This window comes from Lynx rufus, unplaced genomic scaffold, assembly GCF_022079265.1.
Source record: "Lynx rufus isolate CCGP_SWC_20201006 ecotype Redwood Valley unplaced genomic scaffold, mLynRuf1.p SCAF_11, whole genome shotgun sequence".
Lineage (NCBI taxonomy): Eukaryota > Metazoa > Chordata > Mammalia > Carnivora > Felidae > Lynx > Lynx rufus.
Genome location: NW_025814825.1, coordinates 41,580,079 through 41,605,138, shown reverse-complemented (window position 1 = coordinate 41,605,138; position 25,060 = coordinate 41,580,079). Strand labels below are relative to the sequence as shown.

The window sequence follows — 25,060 nt, the reverse complement described above, 5'->3', positions numbered from 1 at the left end:
TTTTTAAAACTTGTTTTGTGCTTGCTTTGGCAGCACACATGCTAAAATTGGAACGATACAGAGAAGATTAGCACAGCCCCTCCGCAAAGATGACACGCAAATTCAGGACGCATTCCATATTTTTACTAGAAAAAAAGTTGTTTTGGATATTCTAGGGTTCTTTGCCCTTCCATTTAAAGATGAGCTTGTTGGGGCGCCTGGGTGGCTCAGTCGGTTGAGTGTCTGACATGACATGGTCATGATCTCACAGCTCGTGAGTTCGAGCCCTGCGTCGGGCTCTGTGCTGGCAGCTCAGAGCCTGGAGCCTGCTTCGAATCCTGTGTCTCCCTCTCTCTCTGCTCCTCCCCGGCTCATGCTCTGTCTCTCTCTCCTTCAAAAATAAAAACATTAAAAAAAAAAAAAAAAAGATGAGCTTGTCCATTTCTACAGAAAAAGCCTGCTAAAATTTTGATTGGAATTGCATTGACTCTAGAACCCCAAGATCAAGAGTTGTATTCTCTACCACCAGCCAGCCAGGCGCCCCTGGATTTTCTCTTTATTCTGATATAGAATTACAGTGATTGATTTTTAATACTAACTTAACCTTACATTCCTGGGATAAACCCCTCTTGATCATGATAATAGTATTTATTTTATGTGTTACAGAACTTGAATTGCTAATATTTTGTAGATTATTTTTGCATCAGTGTTTATGAGGGGTGTTAGGTCCATAGTTTTCTTGTGATGTCTTTGTCTGGTTTTAATACTAGAGTAATGTTACCCTATAAAATAAGTTGGGGTGTAGCAGGATTCTCTCACAGAGAGTTGTGACACTGAGGCTTTTCTTTCCAGGAAGTAACTTTATTCCTGCTGGCACTGCTCAGTTGGGTTCCTACCTGAAGAACTGAGCCCCATATGTCACGTGGCATAGTTTTTAATGTATTTTTTACTTTTCTTAATGTATTTTTTACTTTTTTATCTCCCATATATGGTAACATATGATTAAGTGGTCTCATGTTACAAGGTCATGTTTGCGTTATCATGGGATGTTATCATGTTTGCGTATAACCAGGTTGCCTTGAGGTTTTTTTTTTTCCTTTTCCTTTTCTTTTTTTTCAGTAGGGAGGAGACCCTACCACAGGAGCATATTCTTTCCTTTCTCTATTTTTATTTTATTTTATTTTCATTTTCATTTTTATTTTATTTTATTTTATTTTATTTTATTTTATTTTATTTTATTTTTTCTTTCTCCATTTTTTAAAAAAGAGTTTGTGTAGGGAAAAAAAAGTTTATGTAGGATTGGTATTATTTCTTGCTTAATGATTAATAGAATTAACCATTGAGGGCATCCAGGCCTAGAGTTTTCCTTGTGAAGAATTTTTTTTTAATTAAAAAAAAATTTTTTTTAATGTTTATTCAATTTTTGAGAGTGAGAGAGACAGAGTGCAAGTTGGGGAGGGGCAGAGAGAGAGAGGGAGACACAGAATCTGAAGCAAACTTCAGGCTCAAGCTGTCAGCATAGAGACCATTGTGGGGCTCGAACTCCCGAACCATGAGATCATGACCTGAGCTAAAGTTCAGTGCCCCAAGTGCCCCAAGAATGTTTTTGTTAAGTTTATTTATTTATTTTGAGAAAGAGAGCAGGGGAGGGGCAGAGAGAGAGGGGGAGAGAGAGAGAATCCCAAGCAGGCTCCACGCTGTCAGCACAGACCCCGATGTGGAGCTCCACCCCATGAACCAAGAGACCATGACCTGAGCCGAAATTAAGAGTCAGATGTTCAACTGACTGAGCCACCCTAGGCACCCCTGTGAGAAGAATTTTTTACCTAAAATTTTATTATGAAAAATTTCAAACATACAGTAAAGATGAAAAATTACATAGCAAATACTGATAAAACCACCTAGATTCTGTCATTTACCATATTTTTTCACATATCTGATCCATAGGATGGCGCTCCATCAATCTATTTTATTTTTTTATGCGTTTCAAAGTAAAATTGCATATATCAGTATACTTCTGTGGGAAGCATTTTAATTAATTCAGCTTTTTTAATAGACTTAGGAATAGTCAAGTCTCCTACTTGTTCTTGGGCCTGTTTTAGTAATTTGTGTCTTCAGGAATATGGATTGTTAAGTTTATTGGTAAAATTTGTTCATGTATATCCTTTTTTCTTTTTTTTTTTAATGTTTATTTTATTTATTTTTGAGAGAGACAGTGAGAGCATCCAAGTGGGGAAGGAGCAGAGAGAGGGAGACAGAGAATACCAAGCAGTCTCCGTGTTGTCAGTGCAGAGTCCCATGTGGAGCTGAAACCCCCGAACCATGAGTTCATGACCCAAGCTGAGATCAAGAGTCAATGCTTAACCACCTGAGCCACCCTGGCGCCCCTATCCTTTTTTCTTTTAAATGCCTGTAAGATTTATCATTCATGATGAATAATGTATATGTTTCGTCTCTTATTCCTGACCAGTCTGGCTGTAGGTTTATCAATTTTATTAATCTTTCCAGAGAATTAGTTTTTAGTTTCATTCATTTTCTGTTATTTTTGGGTTTTCTATTTCTTTGATTTATATGATTATCTTTGTTATTTCCTTCTGTTTGGTTTAATTTGCTCTTCTTTTTCTAATTTCTTAAGGTAGAAACTTAGATAACTAATTTTAATTCTTTTTTTTTTCTAAGTTTATTTATTTTGAGAGATAGTGTAAGCGGGGAGGGACAGAGAGAGAGGGAGAAACCCATGCAGGCTCCTCACTGACAGTGCACAGACCATGCAGGGCTTGAGCTCATGAAACTGTGAGATCGTGACATGAGCTGAAACCAAGAGTCAGATGCTTAACCAACTGAGCCACCCAGGCACCCATCTTATTTTCTAATATAAAAATTTAGTGCTATAAATTTCCCCTCTGTTGGCAACATCCTACAAATTTTGGTTAGTTGTGTTTTCATTTTCATTCACTTCACAGTATTTTCTCATATCTTTAGTGATATTTAGAAATATGTTGTTTTGGGAGACCTAGGTGGCTCAGTTGGTTGAGCCTCTGACTTCAGCTCAGTCATGATCTTACAGTTCATGAGTTCGAGCCCTGTATCATGCTCCATGCTGACAATGTGGAGTCTGCTTGGGTTTCTCTGTCACCTTCTCTCTCTGCCCCTCCTCCACTCATGCTGTCTCTCTCTCAAAACAAATAAAAATAAATTAAATTAAAAAATAGAAATGTGTTGTTTTGTTTCTATTATTTGGGGATTTTTTTTTTTAATGTTCTTTTATTTTTGATAGAGAGAGAGAGAGAGAGAGACAGGGCACAAGAGCCGGGAAGGGGCAGAGAAGGGAGGGAGACAGAGGATCCAAAATGGGTTCTGCACTGACAGCAGAGTCTGATGCAGGACTCAAACTCACAAACTGTGAGATTATGACCTGAGCCAAAGTCAGACACTTAACCAACTGAGCCACCCAGGTGCCCCTATTTGGGGATTTTTTTTTTTAATTAAAAAAATTTTTTTTAATGTTGATTTATTTTTGAGACAGGGACAGATTGTGAGCTGGGAGGGGCAGAGAGAGAGGGAGACACAGAATCTGAAACAGGCTCCAGGCTCCAAGGCATCAGCACAGAGTCCGACGTGGGGCCCAAACTCACAAACCATAAGATCGTGACCTGTGACCTGAGCCAAAATGGGACGCTTAACCGACTGAGCTACTCAGGCGCCCCAGGGGATTTTTTTCTTTTTAATGTTTATTTATTTTTTAGAGAGAGAGAGACAGAGAGCCAGTGGGGGAGGGACAGAGAGAAAGGGTAACAAAGGATCCAAAATGGGTTCTGTGCTGACAGCAGAGAGCCTGATGCGGGGTTTGAACTTGCAAACTGGGAGATCATGACCTGAGCCGAAGTCAGATGCTTAACTCACTGAACCACCCAGGTGCCCCTGGGGATGTTTGTTGTTTTTTTTTTTTAATTTTTATTTATTTTGAGAGAGAGAGAAAGAGAGTACACATGCACACGAGTAGGGAAAGGGCAGTGAGACAGAGAAAATCCCAAGCGGGCTCCATGCTCAGTGGGGAGCCAGATTTGGTGCTCTATCTCATGGCCTTGAGATCACAACCTGAACCATAATAACCAAGAGTCGGTCCCTTAACCGACTGAGCTACCCAGGTTCCCCTTGGGGATTTTCCAGATAAATTTCTGTTACTGATTTCTTATTTTTAATATACTTTTTTTAATGTTTATTTTTGAGAGACAGAGACAGAGTGTGAGCGGGGCAGGGAGACGGAGGGAGACACAGAATCTGAAGCAGTCTCCAGCCTCTGAGCTGTCATCACAGAGCCAGATGCAGGGCTCAAACTGACTGACTTCAAGATTATGACCTGAGCCAAAGTCGGTTGCTCAACCCACTGAGCCCTCCGGGTGCCCCTCTGTTATTAATTTCTTACTTAATTCTTTGGTAGACAGAAAATATACTCCATGTGATTGATTTCAGTCCTTCTAAATTTATTGAGATTTGTTTTATGGTCTAGCATATGCTCTATGTTGTTGAATGTTCCTGTGTGCATTTTTTTATTTTTGAGAGAGATTGTGCACATGTCGGGGAGAGGGGCAGAGGGAGAGAGACAGAGAGAGAGAGAGAGAGAGAGAGAGAGAGAGAGAGAGAGAGAGAGAGAGAGAATCTTAAGCAGTCTCTATGTTCAGCACAGAGCCAGATTCGGGGCTTGATCTCACAACTCTGGAATCATGACTTGAGCTGAAATCAAGAGTTAGGTACTCAACCGACTGAGCCACTCAGGCTCCCCAATTCTGTGTGCATTTTAAAAGAATGTATACTTTGCTGTTATTGAATAGAATGTTCTATAAATGACTTTAGGTCAGTTTGGTTGGTAATGTTTAAATCTTCTGTCCTCACTGATTTTCAGTCTAATCGTTTTATCAGTTATGAGGAGTATTGAAACTTACAGCTGTAATAGTAGACTTTTCTATTTCTTCCTTTAGTTCTGTCAGTTATGCTTCATCCAGAATTTTGAAACTGTCTTATTAGGTGTGTGTGTGTGTATATATATATATATATATATATATGTATATATATATATATATATATATATATATATATATATATATATATCTCTGACCCCTTTATCATTACAAAATTTCTCTCTTTACTCCTGATAATATTCCTTGTTTTGAAGTCTCCTTTTTCACATGTTAGTATAGCAATTCTACTTTAATTAGTGTCTTCAGAAGCATATTTTTGTCTATCTTTTCACTTTCAGCCTGTGTCTTTGTATTTTAGGTGAATTTATTTTATTTTATTTTAAGTTTATTATTTTAAGAGAGATCAAGAATCCCAGCCAGGCCCTGAACTGAGGGTGCGGAGCCTGATGTGGGGCTTGAACTCATGGAACTGTGAGATCATGACCTGAGCTGAACTTAGGTGAATTTCTTTTATTTAAAAAAATTTTTTTTTAAGTTTCTTTATTTTTGAGAGAGAGAGAAGAGAGAGAGGGAAACAGAGTGTGAGTGGCAGAGGGGCAGAGAGAGAGGGAGACACAGAATCCAAAGCAGGCTCCGGGCTCTGAGCTGTTAGCACAGAGCCTGACATGGGGCTTGAACTCATGAACTGGAGATCATGACCTGAGCTAAAGTTGGATGCTTAACTGACTGAACCACCCAGGTGCCTCTAGGTGAATTTCTTTTAGACAACCCATAGTTGGGTCTTAATTTTATGTCTAGTCTGACAATCTTTGTCTTTTAATTGAAGTGTTACACTTAATTTATATGTTAATATAGCTATGTTAAAATCTCCTGTATTGGTTTTTTTTTTCTTCTTTTTCTCCCACCTGTTCTTTATTCATTTTTTTATGTTCTGCCTTCTTTTGGATTAACTGGATATCTTTTAGTATTACATTTTATGTCCACTATTGACTTTTTTTAGCTATACCTCTTCATTTTATTTTTTTAGTGGTTGCTTTTTAACCTATCACAATTTACCTTCAAAATAATGTCCTATGATTTCATATAACATGTAATAACCTTGCAATCATGTATTTCTATTTGTCCCCTCCTGTCCTTTGTACTAGTGTTGTCATACATTTTTCTTCTAGGTTTTATACATTTCACAATACATTGCTATTATTATTTAAGAAAAAAAAAATTTTAACATTAATTTATTTTTGAGAGACAGAGAGAAACAGGGGAGGGGCAGAGAGAGAGAGACACACAGAGTCCGAAGCAGGCTTCGGGCTCCAAGCTGTCAGCATAGAACCCAACCTGGGGCTCGAACTCACAGACCACAAGTTCATGACCTGAACTGAAGCCGGATGCATAACCGACTAAGACACCCAGGTGCCCCTATTATTATTTTTATTTAAACAGGAGAAGAAAACCAAGTTTAACGGTGGACATTAGGTATATGGGGGAGCCCACACAGACATGGAAATTCCCACATTACTATTATTTTTTGCTTTAAAGAGTCAGTTATCTTTTTCCTCATTTTTTTTTTTAATGCTTATTTATTTTTGAGGCAGAGAGAGACAGAGCATGAATGGGGGAGGGTCAGAGAGAGAGGGAGACACAGAATCTGAAGCAGGCTCCAGGCTCTGAGCTGTCAGCACAGAGCCCAATGCGGGGCTCAAACTCACAGACCGTGAGATCCATGACCAAAGCTGAAGTCGGACGCTCAACTGATGGAGCCACCCAGGCTCCCCTCTTTTTCCTCATTTTTAAATGTAGATAAAAATATTTTATGTTTATCAATGTGTTTACCATTCCTTCATTCCTATTTATAGATCCAGATAATGTAATTTTCCTTCTGCCAAAAGGACTTCTTTTAACATCTCTTGTAGTGCAGGACTGTTGGCAATACGTTCCCTCATATTGTTTGCTTGAAAAGGTCTTTATTTCACCCTCATTTCTGAGGGATGTGTTCTGGATATAGCATTCTAGGTTAATAGTAAATTTTGGGGAGGCACAGATAGCATTTTATTGTTTTCTGGTTTGTATAGGGTTTCTGACAAGAAATGTGCGTTCTTTTTTTTTTTCTTCTGTATCTATTTTCCCCCCTCTGCCTGCTTTTAATATTCTCTCACACGAATTTTCAGTGGTTTTATTATGGTGTGCATTATATCTTCCATTTTGCTCCTTATTATGTTTGTGGATGTTCTAAAATACTTGAACATATTTATAATAGCTCTTTAAATGTCCTTGTTTTTAATTCTGGTATCTCATTTCTGGGTCTGTTTATTTTGGCTATGAGTCACATTTTCCTGTTTTTTTACATTTCTGGCAATTTTTTATTGGATACTGGGCATTGTGAATGTTAGGTAGTTGAGTGCTAGATTATTAAACAGTGTTGGACTTTGTTCAGGAAGACAGGTAAATTCTTTCTGGAATAGCATGATCCACTTGAAACTTCCTTTTTTTTGGTCATGATCTCCACCTCCCCTCCCTCCCCAGTTTTATTGAGATACAGTTGCCGTGCACTACTTATAAGTTTTAAGGTTATAGCATAATGACATGACTTACGTATATTATGAAATGATTACCACAATAAGTTTAGTCAACATCCATCTCATATAGGTACCTAAGAAAGGGCAAAAATGTTTTTTTTTCCTTGTGATGAGAACTCTTAGGATTCACTCTTAACAACTTTCAAATATGCCATACAGCCATGTCAACTATAGTCAACATATTGTACATTACATCACCGGTACTTATTTTATAACTGGAAGTTTGTACCTTTTGACCAAACTCATACATGGAACTTCTTTTTAATCTTTCTTTGAATAGGTTCAGAATAGCCTTTACTCCAGGACTAGTTTAGTTCTACTACTGAGGTGTGACTGCTCTGGGGTCTCCCTGAATGCCCTAGGTGTTCCACAGGTGCTTTTCATTCTGGTCGGTCAAAATTCAAACACCTCTCAGTGGTGCAAGCTTACGGATTCTCAGTCTTTTTTTGTTCTGATCTGATTGAATTTTACCCTATACACGAGATCCTTAGTATTAGCAACAGATTCAGTGGGAACACTATGCAAATTTCTGAAGCTCTTTTCTTTGCCTCATTGCCTCCTCTGGTAGTCCGCCTACAAGTTCTAGTCGCCTCTCCCTCCTGAAATCCAGTGTGTCTGTTTAGCCTAGCAAGACCTTCATGCTCACCTTAATCTCTCCACATACCTGTCCTACACTTCCTGTTATCCAGTGTCTGAAGAGTTATCTTTCACAGTTCTCAGTTACTCCATCGTAACTGGAAGTGGAAGTCCTGAACTACTTTTAAAAATTACAGTATACCCAGAGTTACTCAGCTGATTTTTTAAAATTTCACTCACTTTTCAGAGAACCTTCCCTTGCATTAACTATTCATATATATTGTCCCATTTTACTTCATTCTCCTCCTTCCTCCTCTATCAGTCACTGGAGGGGAGAGTCTTGAATAGATATTGGAAACAATATATATAGTAAGCATTTTAATATTATTTTTAATACAATACACTAAAAGGTATCTCTTCCCTTTCCCCATTTTTCCATTCTATTCTTGGGCCCAGATCCCAGCCTTACACTGATCATTTACACAGGCTCACCCTCAAATCTCTCAAAACAGCATGGAGAATTGAAACATGAAGCTCTTGTGTAGCTGGTATTTTGTCCTTTTAACTGGGTGCTTGATCACTCTGTTCCTTTTTGGCCATGTTTAGATGGACAAGCTTTGTCTTGTATAAGAAGAGGTTAAGCAGGCAGTGTCTGAAGGAAGTAAACCCTGTCCTCTCTGGGTACCAGTTAGTCTTGGAGCCCCTGAACCTAATTGTTTCTTCTCATCTTCTGAGGTGCAAATCTCTTAGTTACTGTATGCAAAGAAGTGCCAAAAATAACTCAGCAAGACTTTGAACCTGGCTATTCAAAGATCACAGTGTGTATCTGCCTAGATTGTTTTGGACAGTTATCTAATGAGTACCCTGCATAGTTGAGCTGAATTTGTGCAGTTGAAATCCATTGCTAAATTGAACACACCTCGAAAGGACATTCTAGAATGGATCAAACCTGATTTCTGAGAAATTGAAATTGTAGATTGTATGATTGGGAAGTAAAGTGACACTCTTTCCTACCCTTTTAACCTTTGGCCCATCTTTTGTGCAGGACTTATTTTCTCAGCATCAAGGTTGAACCTGAGCAGTCTGTCCCTCACGTGATGGGACCTGACGGAGCCTAAGCTGTCAGTGCCAGTCACAGACCTATCAGAGCTAATGGCCCTTGCTGCGGCTGCTGTCTCAGGGGCCCTACTACACTGGTGGACAATTTTGTACTTAGAATTAACTGGTGGCAGTGATATAAAGTGGAGGAGGGGTGGACAAAATAGAAGAGATCTTGGATAACTTATTTTCCCTCTTTTAAAAGGTGTGACACTGTTTCAACCGGGCCACTCAATCTCTGCTCAGATATGTAGCTGATTCCAAATCACACTTAGCACTGCTGGCTCCACCCAGTATGCGCTTATGTCTGTGGATGTGTCCTTCCACTGTGGTTTATCTTGAGTCCCCATTTTGCTTATTAGCTCCTTAAAGGCAGGACTCGGCTCTGAGGGCTTTAGAAACCCTATGCGAATACTGAGAAGAGCGCTGGGTGTACTGTGATGGCCTGACTCTAATCTTACCATGTGACCTTAGGAAATTCCTTTCCTTTTTGGTTGGGCCTGAGTGCTACTAAATTAGTCCACAGGCGTGTTGAATGTTTCACTGCTTCTTAGGACTCTGTTAGGCATTGTGGAAAATCTATAATGTAACCCTGGGTCTCTTCCTCCAGGGTGCTAAGAATTCTGCTGTGACACAGTTTCCATAAGAAATCAGTGGTGGTAGTAGCATGTTTGCTTCTCCAGGAGAGGGCCTGCCACCCTACCTGTCTGCACCTACTAATGCATGAACTCTACAGCAGTGTGTTCTTTCCACCATAGGAAATCCCTCTTTGAGGAGCCTGTAGAAGACACATCCCTTCCAGAAAGCGGGGGAGGAAAGAGTTTGCTAATTTATGGCAAGCCTTGGAATTTCAGGTTCTAAAAAGCAGTTATTTGTGGAGTTACATTAAAATGAAAGAGAATAATAATAATGAAGCACTCTCTGTGTATCAAGAAGTATGCTGGGTGCTTTGTATCTGTTGCCTTATTCAATCTGCACAACTAGCTCTCTCTAAAGAACATTATTATAACTCCCATTTTACAGTTGAGGAAACTGAAACTCACCCAGCTCTACCCTGCTAGTAAGTGGTAGACCTAGGATGAGTCCAGGCAGGCTGACTCTAGAGCCATACTCTTTTAAATTAACATACAGTGTTATGTTAGTTTCAGGTGTATAATATAGTGATCCAACAATTCCATACATTACTCAGTGCTCATCAAGATAAGCACACTCTTTGGGGCGCCTGGGTGGCTCAGTTGGTTAAGTGCCTGACTTCAGCTTAGGTCACGATCTTGTGGTTTGTGGGTTCAAGCCCCGCGTCGGGCTCTGTGCTGCTGACAGCTCAGAGCCTGGAGCCTGTTTCAGATTCTGTGTCTCCCTCTCTTTCTGCCTCTCCCCCGCTCATGCTCTGGCTCTCTCACTCTCTCAAAAATAAACATTTAAATATGGCAATAATAAATAATAATAAAAAGATAAGTGCACTCTTTAATCTCCTTCACCTGTTTCACCCATCCGCCACCTCCCCTCTGGTAACCACTAGTTTGTTCTCTCTAGTTAAGAGTCTGTTTTGTGGTTTGTCTCTTTTCTTTTTTTCCTTTATCTGTTTCTTGTTTTGTTTCTTAAATTCCACATATGAGTGAAATAGAGCCATACTTCTAACTATGTTATTTTAAAAATTATTAGCTGTTGGTTGAAACTCTTTTTCAGGGCCTAAGCACAACTAGATCCAGTAGTGACCCGCCAAGGTCTTTACTTGGAGAACATCTATGCAGTGCTTCTTGCTTAGCTAGCCTTGATTTTGAAGACTAAATGTGGATTATGGAGGAGGAAGAATTGTCTTTTTGCTTCTTTATTATCAGAATTCCACTTCCATGCAGTCCAACACCTGAGCAGAGCACCGCTTAACTGTAAGAGTGCCTCTGTGGGTTGTCCTTACACTGGTGAAATTGCAAGGTTAGGGACAGACTTTTATTGCTTCTGGGAGAAGAGAGTGTTGTCCCTCATTGGGAGACATGTCATCAGTTCTGGGGAAAGTCTGGTTTGGAGAAAGTAGGGGAAGGATGGGAGGCTAGATTAGCTCCTTCCAGAGAAAAATGAAGGATGTGACCTCCGATTTCTTTTCAGTCTCTTGCCAAAATTTACAGAGCATTACAGCCCTATGACAAATTCAGAAAAGGGAGTTAGGCAATGCCTTGAGTCAGTCATTCTCATTTTTCGAGGAAAGGGTATCTTCCGTTGAGTTTGAGGAAATTTACTGAGTAGAAGGAGAAAGGTTTCAGCCTGCCTGGCTGAGAAGTACTGTGTTTGACTGTGTTGTTCTTCCATAGACAATGAGAGGGAGAGCTCAGTCTGCATCTATCATAAAAATTGCCTGCAGGGGGACCTGGGTGGCTCAGTTGGTTAGGTGCCCAACTCTTGATTTTAGCTCAGGTCATGATCTCACAATTGGTTGTGGGATCGAGTCCCCCTCTCCCCACCCCATCGGGCTCAGTGCTGAGCGTGGAGCCTACTTGGAGTTCTCTCTCTCTGCCCTTCCCCTGCTAGTGCGAGCACATGCATGTGTTCTCTCTCTCTCTCTCTCTCTCTCTCAAAATAAATAAATAAAATTAAAAGAAAAAACTGTCTGCAGCTACTTGGCAGTTGCTCTCCGCTCTAGCAGCCCATTTGCCGCTGAGTGTTGTTGAAGACCTACTCTGCTCAGCACCATTTCTTTAAAGATAAGACATTACAGTGGAGCAGGGAACAGTTTAGAGAGGTGGCATAGAGAGCAAACCTTTTTATTCAGACCTTCTTGGTTCTCTGAGCACCAAGATAGGTTTGTCCCAAGTCTGGAGCCATTGTGAAGGATGAACTTCATTTCCCAGTGGCTTGTGGTTCTTTCATTACTTCTCCATCATCAGCTCATATAATAAGCAGTACCTGGTCAACTCCCTCTAACCGATGGGAGAGAGAAGCAAAGGCAATATGCAGGCTTATGGGTGGTGATGCTCATGTTTGTGGCTTCAGAGCTTGGATCTCTCAAGCTGTCTTTTCCTGCTTTGTGGGGGAAAAAAAATGGAGACAAAAAAAATCATATTCTCTAACTAGTGAATAAACATCTGAAATAGAGGAAATGGCCAGAGTCCAGTGGGAGAGATAGATGGAGATTATCATGAAAATCCTCTAAAAAGCCTTTATCATCTTTCGTCCTTATAATTACTTTATCTGTTTCAAATCGTCCAGAGATTAATTATCACCCAGAGATTAATTTTCCTATGATTAGGGGGTTCGGCAGGGTTAAAGCAGAAGACATGGAAGTGGGAACAGAGTGGTTACAGTCTCAGAGAATGGAAGGTTGGCCTTGAGGTATGAGCATTCATTGTAGAGTGTATTCTGGGATGCCTGGCTGGCTCAGTCAGTGGAGCCTGCAACTCTTGATCTTGGGGTCATGAGTTCAACACCCATGTTGGATATAGAGTTTACTTTAAAAAAAAAAAAAGGTCACACAGTAGGAGGCATTCATCTCCAGCCACCCCAAGCCTGGAGACCACCTGACGGCTGCTGCCAAAGAAGCCCAGTGAAAAGGCCCCTGGGTAATCCAACTCTTGATTTTGACTCAGGTCATGATCTCATGGTTTGTGAATTTGAGTCCTGCATTGGGCTCCACTCTGTCAGCTTGGGATTCTTTCTCTCTCTTCCCCTCCCCTGCTTGTGCGCGTGCTCTCTCTCTCTCTCAAAATAAATAGATAAACTTTACAAAAAATAATAAAGACGTCCAGTTGAAGATTAAAGACCTTTGTATTTCAAGCTTCTCAATGAGTACTAAGTAATTAAAATAGCAACCAAATCTCGATTTTGCTGATAATGAGTTTGGAGTGGTCTGTACAGTTTTGGTGGTGGTTGACACCCAACTACAACAAGGCTGAGCAGGATCTTTGGCTTCTATTGGTGGAAATTGACATGCCCTGGAGCCCTGAGGGACCTAGTAATAATGAAAATTTAAACATCAAGCCAAGCTTTTCTCCAGGTTACAGCTCTCCACAGATCATGCTTCCCACTTCTTAGGAGTGAGCTTTGAATTCCTTGAATGCTCTCTGAAAGATTAAGTTTAGCCTGTAAACTAAGGAATGTGCCTCAGGTTAAACTAGCCTGCCAATACAGGAAGAACATTGGATTGGGAGTCAGAAAATTCTGTTGTCTAATCCCTGCTTTGTGTTTTTGGATAACTTACAATCTTTCTCGACATCTGTTTCTTCATCTGTGAAATGAGGGCCATGGATTAGGTAGGTGATTTCAAAGGTTCCTTCCAGAACTGTTATTTCTATGGTTCTGTCACCATGGTAACATTGGCAAAAAGCGGTAAGGTTGCCTTCCATATCACTATTCTTACATATTAATGATGATGCCAGACCTCCCAGCTGCCCTTCAGCCACCGCATTCATCTTATTTAAATACATCAAGTATTTTTTCTTTTTTTTAATTTTTTTTCAAGTTTATTTATTTTGAGAGAGAGAGGGAGAGCGCACGCACATACATGAGAGTACAAGCAGTAGAGGGGCAGAGAGAGAGAGAGAGAGAGAGAGAGAGAGAATCCCAAGCAGCTTTGTGCTGTGAGCACAGAGCAGGGCTTGATCCTACTAACCATGAGATCATGACCTGAGCTGAGATCAGGAGTCTGACGCTTAACTGACTGAGCCACCCAGATACCCCTACATCAAGTATTTTCTATTTCCATTTCTTGTTTTGTTTCCGTCTCAATAGCCTTCATTCTTCTATTGGTGAGATCCTATCATTTATATTTTTGTGTTTATTTTATATATTATCTCTAATCTTCATAATATTCTAAGAAAATAGTATGATGATGACTATTTTAAGATGAAGAACCTAAAGCTTAGGTCAAGGTCCTGTAAGTACTAAATGATGATGCCAAGATTTGACCCTAGGTTTCTATAATTCTGTAGCCTCTTTCTTCAACAAAACAAAACAAAACACCTTTTTTTTTTTTTTAAGCTTATTTATTTTGAGAGAGAGCATGGGAGGGGCAGAGAGAGAGGGAGAGAGAATCCCAAGCAGTCTCCACACTGTCAGAGCAAAGCCCTGTGCAGGGCTGAAACTCAACAAATGGTGAGATCATGACCTGAGCCGAAATTGAGCATCGGATACTTACCTGACTGAGCCACCCAGGCACCCTTCTGTAGCCTCTTTCTGTTATATCCCACTGCAATCTTGATAGGTTCCATGTTTATTTCCTATTCTATAAAAAGTCTCTAAGTTTCTCTATTTGGAGAGAATAGTTTCTCTGTTCTCTATTTGTGGTTTCAGGCCTCATTTGGCAGCCTGGCTTTAGGGAAGGCCTGCATGTTGCCCTGGCTGGAAGTGGGCTGGTGGCAGCCTTACATACTCTCCCCAAATAGGTTATACTGTAGATGTCAGTTCAAATTGAGAAAGCAGTGAATACAAGTTTGCTGTCAGGTCATATCCTATTACTTAGTTGTCTGCTAATTCTCCTTCTGGGAATTCAGTCCATCAGAGATTTGAGACTAAGCAATTTTTCAGGCACAAGGCAAAGCCCTCTGACATCTAGATAGGATGGCCATTTGCAAGAACTTTTCCATTGGTGATTCTCCTTTGCTGCTGTCTTTAGGCCAGAAGTTATTTCCCATTTCAAAGGCTCTGCTAAAAATATGGGGCACAGGCTACTGAATAGTCTTTAGGGAATGCCTATTGTACATGCTTGGAGAAGGGTGTGTATGTATGTCTAAAACCTCATCAATTTTGAACTAACTTTGTGCACTGGGATCTCTCTCCTTCCTGATCCTGACATGGCCAAGAGCTTCACAACCTGTGTTACGCAAAACTGGCCTCTGTGGGCATCTCTGCTCAGTTTTTCTTTAATATAACCTGTATCCCCTTGCACCACACCAGGACTGTTAAGCAGTGGATACTGGACATTCTCTGACTTTTGGCTGATACATTACCTGTTACACTCAGGATAGTGGGGTCATTATGGAAAGCCTGCTTCATATAGAATAGAGAAATTAGGTTTCTTCTTCACCAGAATCTGAATAAAGATGTGCAAGACCCTAGCTCCTGGTTTATGGTTAGAACTATCTGGGGATAAGAACTACCAAATGCCTATTGTCACCAGAAATAACTTTTCGTTGTAAAATTAGTAAGCACTTACTGACTATTCCTTATGTGCAAGACACTGGACAGTCATCTCATGTCATCCGTATATGAGCTTTATACAGTTATAGATAGGATAAGAAAACTGAGGCTCAAAGAGATTAAGTGATGTGTATCAGTTTACATAGCTTGCTAGTGGTTGATCTGGGACCAAAATGTCTCTCCGACCTTAAAGCCTATGTCAGGTGCTTTTCCTCCAGAGACTCCAGGGGAGGGGTTTAGGTTCACACCCCAGTCCCCAATCTGTTCTTCTCTCACCTGAGGCAGAGTGTTTCAAGGCAAAGAAGAGGCCATAGAATCTTTGAAACTGAGGCTGTTTGTGTCTTCCACTTAAATCCAGAAGATGTTCCTTTGTGGTGAAGAATTATTTATGCAGATAGGCTCTTTGGGTTAGTTCAAAATAGGTAAGTACTTCCTGGGCTGTGAAGACAGTTATTCTGGAGTCCCAGGAGCTGTCTAGGTAGCTGTATAGCTACTGGGATGACAGTGTTTCTGTCAGTTGTTATGTTACTTTCAGGAATCAAAATGTTTATTCCATGTCCTTTTAGGAAGGTGAGTTCAAATTCTATTTTATAGAGAGAGACGGGTTGAGGCTCATTAGGTAAATTGAGATCCATAGTAAGAGTGAGATTCCCAGTTCAGTTCTCTTTCTATTAGGTCCCTTGCCAGCACCCAGGCTCCTGTCTACTGAGGGCCATATGTGGGGGTGTAAGGACTCCTTAGAGAACATGTGGCTTATCAGTGCTTTTCTGACTTTGAACCTGCCTGGAGCTAAAGTGGTGGACATGGTTCTAGGAAGCCCACAAGCCCAGCAGCTGATGAAAGAAAGTGGGCTTGCACTTGGGAAATAGACTGTTACCTGATGGATTGGGGAGAGACCTCAGCCTAGGAGGTACCTTTGGAATGGCCAGGAGCCAGAGACTGAAGCTGCAAATTGTAAAACCTAAGGTCTTTAGACAGAAGCAGTCTGGGAGATTGTCTTCTGCCTCATTGCTGCCCTCTGCCACGTCCCAGGCCAGTGTGGAGTGTGAGGCCCAAATGGGACATGTTCCTAATGTCTGAAGCTCCAGAAAGCGAAGTAACAGAATAGGAAGTAGCCCTAATGTTCCAAAGTCCCAAATGGACTGGAGTCCAGACTTGAACTTAGAATATCTTCTTCTCTTGGAAATCTAAGAGAGGTGATGAGGGCAGGAGATGGCAGAGGCTGGGTGAACTGAAGGGCAGCTTGCCTTGAATAAAAAAGAAAGAAAGGAAGTAAGGTCTGGACAAGAGGAGAGCTGAGATCATGCACGGAGTCCAGCCAGGCCTTTGGTTTCCTTCCAAGGAGCTGATAGCTCCAAGGCCTTCTCTGTTTTGCCTTCCTTTAAGAAACAGAACTGAGTTCTTCTGCCAAAAGCCAACTTTGTTGGGAATGAAAAATATCTGTTTTTAGACCTTCCACTTGGCCATGGCAAGGGGAGAAAGCCCAGGGGTCAAGGCAGCATTGCCTGAGGCCTGAGAGGCTCTCAGGATGTAGCATCTCTGACAGGCTGCACCTTCTCAAAATTCGCTTTAGCATAGTATTTGTCTTACCTGATACCCCTTAGGGAAGACTGAGCCCAGGATACTGGCTCATAGGCATTGCTGAGGCTGCCCAGAGTTCAGGGTTAGAGAAAGCATGTAATACTCTGTTCCGCCTGGTTCCTGGGGGCCCAGTTCCATCTTGGAGTTTTGCTTTTTACGGGGTTTTGAGCCATTCACTTCTGAGCCAAGACCTTGTCTATAGATATTTTTGCTACAAGCACAGACCACATGCATGAGAGGGCTGGATTACTTTGTGAGTGACAGCCATTGCTGAGTACTGGTCCTCCTGCTGACAGAGCTGATAAATGGAATTAGAAGCAAAGGAGCCAGCCCCTACTAGGGTATGTGGGACACAGCCAGGCAGAGTGACCTTGAGGAGCTGGGTGTCTGGAGGGAAGGACACTGAGCCTGGAGCCTAGGCTAGACGTTTGCCCTAGCTGTCCCTCCCCCCACCAAACTTGAGGACACAAGCCCTCCTTGTGTTCTCCATCTGTACTCTCCCCTCAGAATTTGTTGGCAGGCAGAAGTGTTTTCTACCAAGTGACATGTGCCCTGGCACAAGATTGAATTGGTGAGAACTGCCCAGAGGTACTTTTGTCCCCCTCAGGAGGCCATCCTCAGTCCCTCTGACCAGTCCTGATTCTAGCTTATTCTCTTCACCCTGCCCTACCTTCTGTTAGAATTAAGTCTTGGGGCACCAGCGTGGCTCAGTTGGTTAAGCATCTGACTTTTGATCTAAGCTCAGGTCATGATCTCACTGTTTGGGAGATGAAGCCCCAAGTTGGGCTCTGTGTTGACAACACAGAGCCTGCTTAGGATTCTCTCTCTCTCTGTGTGTCTCTCTCTCTCTGTCTCTCTCTCAAAATAAATAAGTAAGTAAGTAAGTAAAAATAATTAAGCCTCACTCATTCCTCCCAAGCTCCTTACTGAGCTGGGAGCTCTTCATGATGTCATAGACTTCTGTCAGGTCAAGTTGCAAAATAGCTACCACCCAGATTACCACAGTGAACAGTCATTCCATCTCCTGGTCTCTCCTTTCTGCCCAGCTCCTTTCTAACTTAAATGGTGTGCCTTTCCCCCTGGTTGTCCTTGGCTTTGATTCATGGTCTTATCAACTGAAGTCCTACCAGAACTTCCTTTGGAAGCACTGAGATCCAAGGTTCCTGGAGTCCGTGGAGGTCTGAATCCACCCCACCCCCATAGAAAGTAAGAGAAAGGGGAGAGACCCCTCATCAGAACAAAACATGCGCTTAGCTCTAGCTTAGTCAAGAAAGTGTCCCCTACATCACAAGGCTGGGAGGCCCAAAAGTTCGATCCAGGCAGTGGATAGGAAGACAGTTGGCACTGAGAGATGAAAACAAGCGGCAGATGGTGCTGAGGAACATCCCGGGACTGAAGAAATGTGGTTCCCAGAAAGGGAAAAGGAAGGAGATATTGGCAAAATCTTACTCAGCAACTGTGACAGCCTAGCCAAAGAAAGCTGCAGGATATGGCTGAGAACACATTTATGGTTTGGGGATGTTGCTGAGCTCAGACACTCACTCTTCTGTCACTTCTTCTCGTGCTCTTTTACCATACCCAGAGTAAACAGCCCTGGTGTCCAGGCTGGATGGGTCAGGAAAAGCCAGGAATAGAAGAGGTTAGAAAATGGTCCCAGAAACCTGAGGAATTGCTCTGTGACCAGGCTTTTTTTCTGGGTGATAAGTAGTAAGCATGGTCTCTTGGAGGTGTCGCCCCAGCTTGAATCCAACCCAGCAGGGCAGCAAGAGGGGCCTGGGGACCAAGTGACCTAGGGTTTGAATGGCCTAAGCCCTGCCTGGCCTTTGACCTCCTGCAGGTGCTGGAGGTAGTACGAGCCAACTATGACACGCTCACACTGAAGCTGCAGGATGGCCTGGACCAGTATGAGCGCTATTCGGAGCAGCACAAGGAAGCTGCCTTCTTCAAGGAGCTGGTGAGTCTGCCCCGCCTCCACCTCTGCCTGTGTCTCCTGAGGGCCCTTTCCCAGCCGGTGCGTTGTACTGTGCAGGTGGGCATCTAAGGAAACAACCACAGTTTGCCAAAGGCTGATGAAATAAGACTTGAGGAGTCTGCTGGGATTGGGTGTGCGAATTGTCTCCTGAAGCAGCCCAGGACCAGGCAGTGAGAGAAGATATTCCCCAGGGTACTGGTGCCGGGTGGGGAAGTGTGAGAAGCCTGAGGCAGCATTGCCCATCTCTCTTCTGCAGCCATGGAGACGGCCCTTGCACAGCTCCAGCTGGGCCTGGGGTTTGACGTGTGTTCCCAGTGGCAGCTCTGGCTCATTACCCCGTATCCTGTCTTCCAGCAGCTAATGAGAGTCATTGATTCTTCTCCTCCTTATGCAATCACTTCTTCCTAAATTCCTAACTGGCTCCTGGTCTGAGTGCCCTCCCGATCTAGTTCTCCAGTCTTCACTCCTCACCCCACGCCCCCCTTTCCCATCACTCAGCCTCCTGCAGCCCCTACCCCTGGCCACCTGGAGTCAGTGAGCATTTGCTCTGCCTCCTACTAGTCTCCCAGTCAGCCCTGCCACAGAACTGGGCTCTCCCCGTTGATGGTCTCTCTGCTGCCCTGTGCTTAGAGCTGCTCTCAGGAAGAGCGAAGCCTGCCAATCTCAATCCTGCCGCACCCCCCCCCCCCCGCCCCTCCAGCCTGGGTGTACACGAATGTCGTGGCTGTGAGTTGAGACCAGAGCACGCTATACTTCTTCCCATTGCCTCAGCCCTCCCACTGCTGGGACAGAACTCACCTCAGCCCAGCTTTTACTTCCCTATGCCAAGTTTATGATGAAGGTGCTGGGTTGTAGATTATCTGTCTTATGCTGAACACAGCCCTGCTCTGACCCTGACATGAGATTCCTGAGATTTTGGACTTCCCCAGGGTGAGGGAGATCTGCTCTGGAAGTGAGTTGGGAGCAGGGAAACAATTGATATAAAGAGATAGCAGAGTCGAGTATGTTTATGGGGTCAAGTATATTTATGGCAAGTCTTTAAGTTGTTGTGGGGGGATTACTGGGGGCCCAGACTTCACAAAGAGTAAGTAATTGGAGAGGAAAAGATTGTGGAGGAGTTAGGGGAGCTCTCTTGGTACTAGCCTCTACCTGACTCAGTTCTCCTTATATCTCTACCTCTAGCACCAGGGAGCAAAGAGGGTCTGGTTGGGCTTGGAGGTAATGAGCTTGAGCCGCCCGCTGTTTGCTGTGCTGCCCTTGCCTCTGCCTCCTGCCTGATGACTTCATTATGTTTCCCATAGCTAAGCAGAAATTGAAGGAAAGCTCCCTGGTCTTTGGGGCCCAGGATAGATACACATGCTTTTTCTCCTCCTTCTCCCACTTTGTCTCTTAAACAACATTCACTTCTGTTGCCCATGAACAGCACTCCTTCCAGAGTGTGCTGGATTCCTCCCAGAACCCAGTCAGAGTAGAGAGTTTGGCCCTTTGACCCCTTCTCCACAGTCCTTTCCCCCACTGACAGAGGCAACACTTCCTGCAAGGCTCTCCATCTATGGGGAGAAAGCATGAAGGGAGTAGTGGGGACACAACAGGGCTATGCCCCAGACTTCCCTTTAAAGCAGGGGGCTTCTCTGTGGTATGGAAAGAGTTCTGGACTCAGAGTTGAGAAACCTGGGTCCTGCTTCCAAGCCTGGGACTCGCAAGCTGTATGACCTGCTCCTCTTCGTTGGCCTCTGGATCGTACTCCTGCCCTCTATGCCAGACAGGAGCTGTGTCTCCAGGTGTTCTTTCCAACCCAGGAAAGTAGATAAATACAGAGAGAGAGTGAGGAGATCAGAAATGCATTCCCTGGCCTCATTTTCTCCTCCTCTATCAGACCACTGACCAGACCAGTCTCCCACTGCATGGCCGAGGCAAGGACAAAGGCCTGCCCTCACCCTCCTTCCCTGTCTGTGCTTACTTCTGCCTCTTCAGGTGCCCACGTGTACTCTTCTCACATCTGCCTCTCAGCCCTGCTTTTCTTCCGCTTATCAGCTTATCACTGAACTATTTGCTCACTTGCCTGCAGGGATGATAGCTGTTAAGGGTTCATTTCCTAAGAGAGAAACTTCTAGCATTGCATCTCGGCCTTGTCCCTCAGGCACTGCCCTCTGTTGTTTGTAACCAACTCTCTCCTTGTTTTCTCTCTGCCTGTGCCCTCTTACCTTCCCCCACCCTTTCCCAGGTTCGATCCATTAGCACCAACGTCAGGAGAAATCTGGCCTTCCACACACTCAGCCAGGAAGTCCTGCTCAAGGAGTTCTCCACTATCTCCTGAGGCCACACGAATCTGAGCAGCTGCTGACTGCCCTTACCCATGAGGCTCCCGGGCTGGAGGGGGACTGAGGGGAGAGGGGCCGTCCCCTAGGTTGGAGAATTACACAGATACCGAGTACTCTCGGTGAAGGCCACGCTTCAGTGGAGCTTGGACAGCAGGGGCCAGGAGGGGCAAACCAGGGATAATCGAATCTTATTTGGGGAGGGATTGGGGGGGCACAGGGAGAAGCCTTCAAGAATGTGGGGACTTCCAGCATGGGCTCCCTGGACACCCCCTCACATTTTCAATTGAGATTACAAGTTGTGGCTGCTGACTGATTTTCAGGGGTTGTTGGGGCAAGTCTTAGGGTGAGGCCAGCATCCTGAGGATCAGTGGCTGTCCGAGGTTTCTGAAAACAGACTAACTCTCAGATGTAGATGGAGCCAGTTCTGCTTTCTTTGGGCCTGGAACTGAGCTGAGCTTGAAATCTGTGTCCCCTGCCCCTGATGGTGCACTGTCCAGTCGTGAGGACCCTTAGCTCAGCTCAAGGTAGGGTGGGAATTGAGGACCTTTTTCTACCTTCTCCATCTGGGAGACTGGAGATTAGAATCTGCCCAATACCCTGCTGTCCAGCCACCACTTTCTGGATTTGATTCTTGGCACCAAGAGTGCCTGTTAGCTTTCCCCTGCCTTCCAACCCGTTGACTCCTCAGCACTATAGGGTCACAACCTGAGCTTTTAATTTTCAATCTGGTTTAAACTGTCTTTAGGGTGTGTGTGTGAAATAAACATTGACAGGTTTTCTGGAGCCCTCAGGTGCCTACTTTGCTGGTTCCCTTTCCAGCAGCCTCCCCACCTCCCCAGTCACCTTCTCCTCTGGGAGCCTCTCCTGCCTCTGCTGAGCTCCCCTCCACGTGTTCCACCCCCTCACCCGGCTGTTGTTTACATCCAGCCTGCCTAAGAATTTCCTCTAGGGAGGAATCTGTTCCTGCTGTGGTCTGGTGCCTGGAAGGGAGAGAACTTGCTGGGGGGCAGGGTGCCCTCCATCTGAAAGGGGCCAGGTGCGCATCATGGAGAGGCCATTCTATCTATTCTGGGCGGAGCCACAGGCCAGTCTCCTGGCCTTTGGGAAGTTGGCCCATGGTTCCTCCTCTGGACAGACTCCATGGAACTTCTGTAGGCTTTCCCTACCCCACAGCTGCCTTCAAAGTAGCTGCTGGTCTGAGATTCCCCTCCCCACCCCCCCACTCCCACCTTCTAAAGCACTTTCTAAAGCTCTCAGGCTGGCAGGACACAAGCACCATAAGAAGACTCTGGGAGTAAGGGCATGAAACCAGCAGTGAGAGCAGGTCTGGGACCTCCCTGGCTGCTATTCCACTTAGCTTCAAATCTCTTTAGGATACTTGCCTTCCCTGGGCACAGAGTTCTGGCTCCAACATTGAGCAGATGTGCACTAGTTCCAGAGGATCCACCAGCATGCTGCCATGTATAGATGCAGATTCCTAAGAGATCAGGGGCTGGGTCATCTGATCACTAGATGGGTAGCTCAGCCTGGGGCATTTAGTGTTCTCCACAGTGATAAACCCCAGAGGAGCTGGAGCTGGAAGCTGGTAGCGAGTTGGAGTTATTAAAAATTGATTTGTATGGGAGTCTTTTTAGTGTCTTTTGTTTGTTTTTCTTCATCTCTGTTAACTCAGAACTCATTTCCCAAAGACGGGGTTAAGGTGATCTCCCAGGTGCTGCTCCCATTTGGCTAGGGGACCCTTACCTATCCTCACTCTCCTCCTAAGTCTCCTGGCTCTAGTAGAAGCCACTTAGGTTCAGACAGGTGTAGCCTCCCTTGCCTTCACTGCTTATGGATTCCTTGCCTATGAAATGAACAAGGGCATGAAGCAGTAGTGAAGGACTCCTTGCCTTCCATTGTAGAAGCCCATCTCTTGGCCCATTTACATATACCTGTTCTAAGAACTCCAAATGGGAATCCCATCATCTCCTAGAATTCAACCACAAAAGGAGCTGCCCATGTCTGTCCATGCCCCAGCAGCTATGCTGTGTCCTCCGGAGGACCCTCCGGAGCAGGAGAGAGCTAGAAGCAGGGCATTGCTCCCAAAGACCATCCTTCTTTTAGCTGCTTATCCCCCTCTCACGCCTGAACTCCTACCACAATTCCTGCTGAGTTAATTGAATCAAGTGCTTGGAAATTAAATCCGATTGAAGACATTAAACGTGCTGGGGTCACTTTAGCTGAAGCTTTCAGTCTCAGTAGGTCATCCCTCCAGAGGAGCCATTGGGCAGAGAGGAGGATACACGGGACACTGCCACCACACCACCCAGACCCACTAGACACTGTCCCTTCTTCCTTCCGGTGGGTTGGGGGCTCTTGGGCTAGGAGTCCAGTAACGAGCCTGGAAAAGGTCAAATAGGCTTAGTCACTCAGTTCCTGGAAGCTGGAGGCAGCCCAGCTCTGTGATGGCCCCCGGCTTCAGAAAAGGAGCTTATCCTTCTAAGGGAAGGAAGCCTAATAACAAAGGCATTTCTTACCCACGCTGTATCCTCACCTGGGTCCCCACACCCTTCAGTCACTCTTCAGATCTGGAAAACAGAAGGAATCTAGGACAGGGCAGGTGACAAGAGAAGGGCAGCAAAGTTGGAGGGGGGGGGGGTGGAACAAAAGAACCAGAAAAGTCTTGAAAAACCGGCCTGTTTTCCTGTTCTTTCCAGTGGGCCAATGAGGGTCATTAGATCCCAGAAGAAGGCACCCTCACAGTGAATGGGGCCCAGAGACAGGGTTCTGCAGTGGGTGAGGGTTGGGGTCTTTATGTAAAACCTTTAACCTGAGATGAGCCTGATAGAGGCTGGGTTGACCTTTGCTTTTCGTCCCTAACCCCCTCCGAGCAAAGCGGGCACTGGCAGGGGTCCACAGAGACCCACACATGGGAGGAGAACATAAAAAATAGGGGCTGACGTGGAGACTGACCCAGACAGGGCACTTACATACTTCCCCTGGCCCGTACTGATGGTGGGGGAAAGAGTGCCTGAAGGTTGGAGCAGGGGTTTCCTCACAGCGGGGCCTTTCGGGCCCTGCTCCATCTTCCACCATCAGGACCCACAGCTCCAGGTTTAGGGGGTAATGTTGCTGGAGAACCAGTCTCCCTCCCCGCCCTTCCCAGCTCACCCTTTCACCGGGATCCTCCCCCAAGCTGCTAAGAGGAGGGGGCGGGGGTAGGGGGAGCCAATCCCGGCAGCGCCAAAGGGGGGAGGCGGCGGTGACAGCCGCGGGGAGGGGGCGGGAGGAGAGAGGCGGCTTGGCTCCAGCTCTGTGCTTAGCTCGGCTCTGCCTCCGGCTCTGCGCTCACCTACTGCCCAAGCCTCCCGCTCCTGCCCCAGGACCCCAGGCGGGACCCCAGCCCATTCCAGACTCAGCCCCAGCCCAGGCAGCGTGCAACGCCGCCAGGGGGCGCCGTGTGAGCACCCTATCTTGGCTACCCGGCGCCCCCTCCCACGGCCCAAGCGGGACGGGACGGGGGCGCCGGGGGCCATGCGGGGCCAGGGCCGCAAGGAGAGTTTGTCCGATTCCCGAGACCTGGACGGATCCTATGACCAGCTCACAGGTGAGTCAGGGACTCAGGGGTTGCAGGAGGAAGGGTAGATTCCAACCCCAGACCGTATCTGACCCTGGCCAGGCCCTTGCTCACACTCTGCCCCATTCCCAGGCACCCTCCAGGCTGTTCTGGGCAGCAGGACACTGGGGGTTCAAAGCCTTGGGTCCCCTGGGGGTTGGGGGGGGGACTAGCGGGCAGGTGGGGAGAAGCAGCAGGTGTGGGCGTGTGTGACACAAAGCTAGGAGAGTGTCTGGAGTGGGAGGTGTTACGTGCGTGAGCGCCTGTCATTCTTTGTGTGTGTCTGTGTGTGTATATGTGTGTGCCTGCACGCACCGTCT

At 45.0% G+C, this 25,060-nt stretch overlaps 1 protein-coding gene and 1 non-coding gene across 2 annotated transcripts in view; both read left to right on the top strand.

The window, feature by feature from the left end:
- The window catches only part of ARMH3 (armadillo like helical domain containing 3), a 177,459-nt gene extending 154,695 nt beyond the window's left edge, over positions 1–22,764 (top strand). Inside the window, exons 25-26 of the mRNA XM_047073339.1 lie at positions 18,690–18,806; positions 21,049–22,764. Of these exons, the coding sequence (XP_046929295.1) occupies positions 18,690–18,806; positions 21,049–21,141 (210 nt within the window). The 3' untranslated portion in view covers positions 21,142–22,764. The remainder of the gene's footprint in view (positions 1–18,689; positions 18,807–21,048) is intronic.
- On the top strand, positions 18–124 carry LOC124507326 (U6 spliceosomal RNA). Its single transcript, XR_006960981.1, has one exon. It is a non-coding gene; the product is annotated as a U6 spliceosomal RNA (small nuclear RNA).
- Positions 22,765–25,060: the final 2,296 nt, after the last annotated feature.